This window comes from Otolemur garnettii, unplaced genomic scaffold (assembly GCF_000181295.1).
Source record: "Otolemur garnettii isolate 467f Iridium unplaced genomic scaffold, OtoGar3 scaffold00101, whole genome shotgun sequence".
Classification (NCBI taxonomy): Eukaryota; Metazoa; Chordata; class Mammalia; order Primates; family Galagidae; genus Otolemur; species Otolemur garnettii.
In genome coordinates, this window is record NW_003852496.1 from 6,095,790 (window position 1) to 6,103,540 (window position 7,751).

General features: G+C 47.2%; 1 protein-coding gene across 1 annotated transcript in view; it reads left to right on the top strand.

Moving 5' to 3' along the window:
* EFCAB12 (EF-hand calcium binding domain 12) overlaps positions 1 to 7,751 on the top strand; it is a 25,224-nt gene that overhangs the window by 1,088 nt on the left and 16,385 nt on the right. The window contains exon 2 of the mRNA XM_023516965.1: positions 4,949 to 5,436. Within this exon, the coding sequence (XP_023372733.1) occupies positions 4,949 to 5,436 (488 nt within the window). The remainder of the gene's footprint in view (positions 1 to 4,948; positions 5,437 to 7,751) is intronic.

Below are 7,751 nucleotides of genomic sequence, written 5' to 3' on the forward strand. Positions count from 1 at the left end.
AAAAAAAAAAAAGAAGTGAAAGACAAAGATAAACCGATAATTACAGAATAAGGAGTGAATGCAGGGTCCAGGGGAAACATCCAGGAATAAGAGGTACACTGAGGGTATGGGACAAAGAAGAACAGTCTTTTCTGGAAAGAATCGTAGAAAAGATCTTTATGCTAGGGCTTAAAGGTTAAAGAGTTCTCCTTGCCAAAGGGAGAGGGGAAAACATTTCCAGCAAAGAAACAGCATCACAGAGGCCCAATCTCTTCAGGAAACTTCCGGTAGTAAGTGTCTTTGGAAATGAGGTGAGAAAAGTCAGAGGAGACAAGATGATAGAGATCTTGTAAGCCAGGAGATAGAGAAACCACTGGCAGTGACAGGATGAGGTGGGGACCTGTCCGCAAGCTCAGAGACTGACTGCAGAGTCAGAATGAGGGTGTGAGGTGACCTGGGGATGGCAAGCTTGAAAGTGGAAGGTCTTCTCCATGCCTCTTCTCCAGTGAGTGCTGAACACATTAACATCCAGTGGAGAAAGAGGACAAGCTGCCCCTCTGGCCACTTTTCCCAGGCACAGGGGTCAGGCCTCCAGTCAAATGCTCAGGCCAATGATGCTGAGAGGTGAGGGAGAGGACCCAAGCTAGAGGGGACTGACTGGTCAAAGAACATGGAAGGCACAATCAAAGATGATGCTGGAGTAGGTAGTGAGAGGACCTGGTAGATGGAGACGCCTTTCACAGAGATAGAGAATGTTTTCAGAGGACCCAGGTAGGAGGTGGCAAGGGCATGGAGGCAAACTCAGGCTTAACTGGTTAAGTTTAAGATCCTTGTAAGCCATCCAAGTGTAGATATTTTAGGAGCAACTTGATATATAAAATTGGAGCTGATTCTAAGTCATAAGCATTAGTGGGAGTCAATGTCCTCCTGATACAGAGGGTCATGAAAACATGTGAGTGGAGGGTATTCTTTGAAGACAGAAGAGAGCTGGGTGTGAGCCTGGAAGGTACCAATATTTAAGGAGTGTGCAGGAAAAGAAAGGCCCAAGAGTAGTAGCCAGAGGTGAGACTTAGGGAGAGATCTGAATCAGAAGCCGAGGGCAGGGAGAATTTTAAGAAAGACTGGAATTATCTCCAGACACCGGCAGACTGTCCTGGAAACGGGGGGAAGAAGTGTGTTTTCTGGGGCATCGGCAGAGAGGTCTAGCATCAAAGTGTAGAAATTGCAAGAAAGCAAACTGTGGGTCAATATAAAGAAGTATTTTCTAGCAGTCAGAGTTAGGTGTCTGGGGGCTGCCATCATCATACATGGGCAGATGTTGTGCAAGGTCGTGAGGCATTGCTTACACTATTCAGCACTCAGATGTTGTGCAAGGTCATGAGGCATTGCTTACATTACTCAGCACTCCTGGAATGTAACTTAGAAAAACAACCAGGCTTTAAAATGGAGTCTCTGACAAAATGGAGTTAGTTTGGCTCTTACACTACATCAGTAGCACCTCTTCCTTGATGACCCCCAAGATCCATCAGGTTTCTCCTGCAACTGAGAGCACCTTGTTACCCCTCTGTTTGTCCTGCCTTGTTCCATCTGGTGCACTATGGTCAGGTGCCCAGCCCCGTTTAACTCTGCACCTGGCTTCCTTTGGGCCAGAGATGCTATTTTCCAGCAATTCACCAAAATGTCAAACACTAAGGGAAAGAGGAGAGGCCCCCAATATGTGTTCTCTAGGCCTTTTAGGAAACATGGAGTTGTTCCTTTAGCCAGGTACATGGGAATCCTAAGAAAGGTGATAGTGTAGACCGCAAAGATATGGGTACTGTTCAGAAAGGCATGCCGCCCAAATGTTACCATGGCAGAACTGAAAGAGTCTACAGTGTTACCCAGCATGCTGCTGGCATTGTTGTAAAGAAACAAGTTAAGGGCCAGATTCTTGCCAAAAGGATTAATGTTCATATTGAGCATATTAAACACTCTAAGAGTCAAGATAGCTTCCTAAAAAGCATGAAGGAAAATGATCAGAAAAAGAAGGAAACTAAAGAGGTGTCTGGGTTGAAATGAAGCACCAGCCTGCTCTGGCCAGAGAAGCTCACTCTGTGAGAACCACTGGAAAGGAGCCTGAGCCCCAGAAGCTATTCCTCTATGAATTCACGGCCTAGTAGGCATACAGCGTAGCACACAGGAGACCCCGTTAAAAGGGAGCAGGGGGTGCTGGAACCTCGTCCCTGTGAGGGCCTGATGTAATAGCCATAGCAAGCTTTGTCACATTCAATGGAAAGAAAGGCCCCTGAGCTGCTCGAACCTATTCCCTATGAATTCATGACATAGTAAGTGTGAGAAATAAAAGGCTACTGTAAAAATGTTTCTCTTCTTTGAGTAGAAGTATGGTGTCCCCTTTCCCAAAGAAATATCTTAAGGAAATTTTAATAGTGCCCATACGTAAATAAATAAATCTGTACCTGGCGCAGCACCCAGCCCTGGCGATTCTCAGTAAATACGCATTTGATGAATGACTAAACGCTCAGTAATCCCCTGTGCTCACCTCTGTCCCTATTGATTTAGACTTTTATTATTTGCCGACTATGAAAGGAACACATGGGCCTTGCAAAGAGGCTTAACAAATGAACTGAACGTCCACTCTGTGCCGGGCTGGTCACCAGGGACACAGGGGAAACTACTGGGAAACTTGCAGGCTGTTGGAAATGAACGATGCAGAAAGCATCTTCGTCTCATAAAAATATGGCAAGTGCTAAGTAAGGGGCTATGTAAGGGGGCTGTGGAGACCCAGAGGGGACACAACAGAGGGGTTGGGAAGGCTTCAGGGGACAGGGGTGTCTGCACTGAGTCTCAAAGGATGAACTGGGAATAATCAAGTGAAGCGGGAGATAGGAGAGCATGTCAGAGAGAGGAAGCGGCCTGGCTTGGGAGTGTGTAGGGAGGTGGCATAGGGCAGGAAGCACAGGCAGCTCAGCTCAGGCACAAACACAGAGTGAGGCAGAAGGAGCAAGACAAGGAGCCAGAGAAATCAGAGACGCTGCCTGGGGCAGGAGGATGGGTGAGGGCAGGTTGGGGAGCTTGAGCTTTATCCTAGAGGCAGCTGGGAGCCATGGGTGGGGTTTAAGCAAGGGAGTTTCAGTTCTTGAAAGAAAATGATAGTGACCATATTTTCAATGATGATGTTACATAGAATCTATCCCGTCTGATTTTTAGGACACTTTCATACTTAGTATCTTATGTGATCTTCATAGCAACTTCAGAAGGTGGATAGAGTTTGTGCCATTTTAGAAATAAGAGACTTGAGACTCAGCAGGATTGGGTGGCAGCCTGGAGGGATATGAAGTAACCACTAAGAGCTGAACTCTGGGGCCAGGAAAACTGAGGTTTATGTCCCAGCTCTGCTAATCAACCGTGTGACCTTGGGCCTCTCTGGGCTTCAGGGTCCTTATCTGTAAAATGGGCATAAGCATAGCACCAACGTCAGAGATCTATATGTCATTAATTCATTCACCAAATATTTACTGAGTTCCCACGATGTGTAGGCACCATTGTGGTGCCAAGGCTCTAACAGGGAACAAGAGAGATGAGGCCACGGTCTTCACGGAGCTGATGGTCTATCAGAACAGACAAGCATCAACCAAGTACTTGCACCAAGGGTCTCAAACACAATGTCTGCCTAAACCAAGAACTTCATGAATGAACGGAGCTGTATGTGAGACAATAGAGAATGGTGGGGTCTGTGTAAAGCTGGAGAGGGCATGCCCCAGCCTAAAGTAACTCAAGTTGAAAAATTGTGAGCAATATGTCAAACAAAACAGGACCACTAGCCTTATTCAGTGTGAAGACCATGATTCTGAGCCCTCGATTTCCCCAGCTGCGATAAGAGGGATAAGGGATTGTGCAGGCTGGGATACGCAGAGGTAAGATGAGGATGTATTTGAGACTGGAGGCAAGAGAGGGACCATTTGGTCTGAGGCCTGGGGGACGAGGAGGAGCGAGGAGGGTGTGGATGTGGGAGGGAGGCTTCTGGAAGAGGGGGAGCATGTATCAAACCTTTAGTCAGGATGGGTCTTGGATGGCTCAAGGAACAGACAGAAGCTCAAGCCTCTCACATACAAGAGAGAGAAAGAAGCAAGTGATAAGACGGCAGGTTGGCAGAGGAGGGACACGGGACTTTATTTGGGGAACATGAAAAGTCCTGGAAGGGTTTCAAAATGGCTGAAGGGTAAGTAGCTGAAAATAATGGCACATTTATTAGGTACAAAGCAACGCTAATGAACTGACTGATTCCAACCATCTCCACCACCTAATAAAGTCAGTACCAACCTTATTCCCATTTTACAGAGGAGATACAGGGAAGTAAATGGCTTGCCCAAGATCACACAGTCAGAGAATGGCAGGGCCAGGGCTCAAACTGCTTCAGACGATCAGACAAGCTCAGATTAACATTTTGAAAAGTCCATTCTGATTGTCAGCAGCAGTCTTGGGATCTGGGAGTGAGGAAGATTAAATAAGAGAAAGCATATGAAGCCATTAGCTTAGCACCTGCTGTCAGGAGTGCCTGGTCGTGTTAGATGAAATTATCTTCATCATTATAGCAAGTCAATGAGAAAGCCAAGTTGAGGACCCAGGGCTGATGCCCGGCCTGGTGCTAAAGTATTTGTCCTTCCTGGCTTTTTTTTTTTTTCTGTGACAGAGTCTCACTTTGTCACCCTTGGTAGAGTGCCGTGGTGTCATAGTTCACAGCAACCTCAAACTCCTGGGCTCAAGTGATCCTCTTGTATCAGCCTACCAAGTAGCTGGGATTACAAGTGCCCGCCACAAGGCCTGAATGTTATTTTTTTTTTAGAGACGGGGTCTTGCACTTGCTCGGGCTGGTCTTGAACCTGTAAGCTCAGGCTCTACACCCACCTCAACCTCCCAAAGTGTAGGATTACAGGCCTGACCCACCACGCCTGGCCCCTGCTCCTTTTAGTCCTCTTCTGGAAAGAAATTCACCTTTTAACCCTCTTCCCCAAAGGGCTCTGCCAATCCAAGACTTCAGTCAACAATGAGACTATCAGCGAGTCCCCTAAGTTCAATCCTGAAGAGGTCATTGCCCACTGCTTCAAGCGGTTCAAGCAGAGCAAGTTCCACCTGCCTCCAAGCCGGCGGCGGGTCATCGTTGTGCCTCCCGGGGAGGACCAGACACCCATCAATCCCATACCCCAACCCCAGGCACCCCCACAGTTCGTCTCCAGCTTCAAAGCCCTGGAGGATGGAGATATCCAGCCAGAGGATAGTAAGACCTGGGTGAGCAAAAGGGTAAAGCTACGGAAGGATCTGGAGTCCTTCGGTGATGTAAAGAGGTGGCTAACCAACAAGTCCGTCCTCACACCTTCAGAGGCCAAGGTCTTAGACACGGTCCGCAGGAAGGAGAATCTCCGATTGGAAACCTTCATGCCTACTCCCAGGAGCTCCAAGGTAAGCAGCCCCATTTGCCAGATGAAGACACTGAGGATTCTCAGGATATGTTATCACTTCCTTCCCTTAGGTTAGTCAAGATGGGGATGGTTACCCCTATTTCACAGAGGAGCAAAAGGAAGTCCCGAAAGGGAGGTATATTATCTATTGCTGCATAACGAATATCCCCACATGACCTAAAGCAAAACATCTACTATTGCGCACAGTTTCTGAGAGCCGGGAATCTGGGCATGGCTTAGTGAGATGGCTCTGACTCAGAGTCTTCCATGAGGCTGCAGCCAAGATGCTGACCTGGGCCACAGCCGTGTGAAGGATTGCTTCTGAGCTGGCTTATATACACTGCTCTATTGGCAGGAGGCCTCCGTTCCTCCCCACAGGGACCTCTCCATGAGGTTGCCTGAGTCTCCTCACAACACGGTTGCTGACACCCACCCCCCAGAGCGAATGGTCCAAAAAAGAGAGCAAAGAGGAGGCTGCAGTGCCTTTCATGACCTAGTCTCTGAAGTTTCAAACCATCCCTGTCACTGTGTGCTCTTTGTCAGAAATGAGTCACTGAGTACTGCCCGTGCTCAAGGGGAAGGAGAGAAGCCTTCATCTTAGAAGGGAGGAGAGTTGAAGAATTTGCGGACATACCTTAGAGCCAACTACCCTAAAAGGGATACTCCCTGGCAATCCATCTTATGGGGTGCTTTCAAAATACTCAATCATTTGTTTATTGACACATCTTTGCTGAGGGCTCTATGTGCCAAGCAGGTGCTCATGGGGCTATTCTGAGGATCCACGATGATGAGGCTGGGAGAAAAAGGAGGAGATCCCTTTCACAGTGAGGCCAACACTTTGCCAAAACCTAAACAGATAGGAAATGACAGAGTCGTACCAACTCCTCGTCTCTCTGTAATATTCCCTTGCAACAGAAACACTTGAAACTTTTCCCACTTCAGGTACAGGTGAGATAAGAGGTCAGGTAACATGGATTTAAACACAGCTCTGCTACTTCCCAGCTGTACAATCTGGCCCCCAATTTCCTCCCTTCTAAAATGGAGATAACTTTGTGCCTACCTCCTGGAGTTGCTGTGATGTCTAAATGGATCAATTCATATAAGATGCCTAAGATACAGCTAGGCATATAGTAAGCAATCAATACATGTTTGCCATTTTTATTATTTTTGCAATCACAGGGGTGTTATTTGGGTTGGTTGGCTCAGAAACGTCAGGATCCGTCCTTGCTATTATCATAGCCCAGAACCAAATTTCATGAGTCTAACACATCCGTTCCTGCCAGCAGCACAGTGTCTGTGAATAAGCACTGGACCTGGGCTAGATGCCTAGTTCTACTGTTGTACCTGTAGAACAAGTCACTTAGGCAAGTCGCTTCACCTCTGCCCTATTCCTTTTTTTGTAAGTGGATAAAGTAATACCTAATACACCTAATAGGTGCACCTAACACCTCTTCACAGCAAGCAATCGCTGCCTGCCTGCCCAAGGCCTGGGGCTTTGTTCAGTACAGGGATGGGAAATGGGAGTACATAGCTACGTAAGACATGGTCTTGATCTCAAGGTATCTTAGTCTGCTTTCTCTTGCTGTAACAGAATACCTGAGACTGGGTAATTTATAAAGAAAAGAGCTTCGTTTCCACCCTCATAGTTCTAGGGCAGTGGTTCTCAGCCTTCCTAGTTGCCGCGTTGTTACAAATGGAAAAAAGGGGTCGTGACCCACACGTTGAGAACTGCTGCTCTAGAGGCTGGAAAGTCCAAGGTTGAGCAGCTACAGCTACTTGGTTTTGGGTGAGGGGGCCTCATGCTACATCATAACATGGTAGAAGGCATCACAGGGTGAGAGGGCGGCTCTTGCTGTCATGCAGCAGATTAATCCATTAACCCATTCATAAGGGCTGTGCCTCTTAAAGGCCCTGCATCTGAATATCGTTACACTGGGATTGAATTTCAACCCGTGTTTCAGAGGAGATAGACATTCAAACCATAGTATAAGATGTGGCTAGACAGGGTCGCTCACACTTGTAATCCTAGCACTCTGGGAGACTGAGGCAGGAGGATCACTTCAGCTAACCATTTCGAAACCAGCCTGAGCAAGAGCAAGACCTCATCTCCACTAAAAATAGAAAAAAAAAAAACTAGCTGAGTGTTGTGGCAAGTGTCTGCAGTTCCAGCTACTCTGAAGGCTGAGGCTGAAGGATTGCTTGAATGCAGGTGTTTGGGGTTGCTGTCAGCTAGGCTGACGTGACAGCAGTCTAGCCTGGGCAACAGAGTGAGATGGTCAAAATAAAAAAAAAAATTTTCCATTCCTTTTTTTTTTT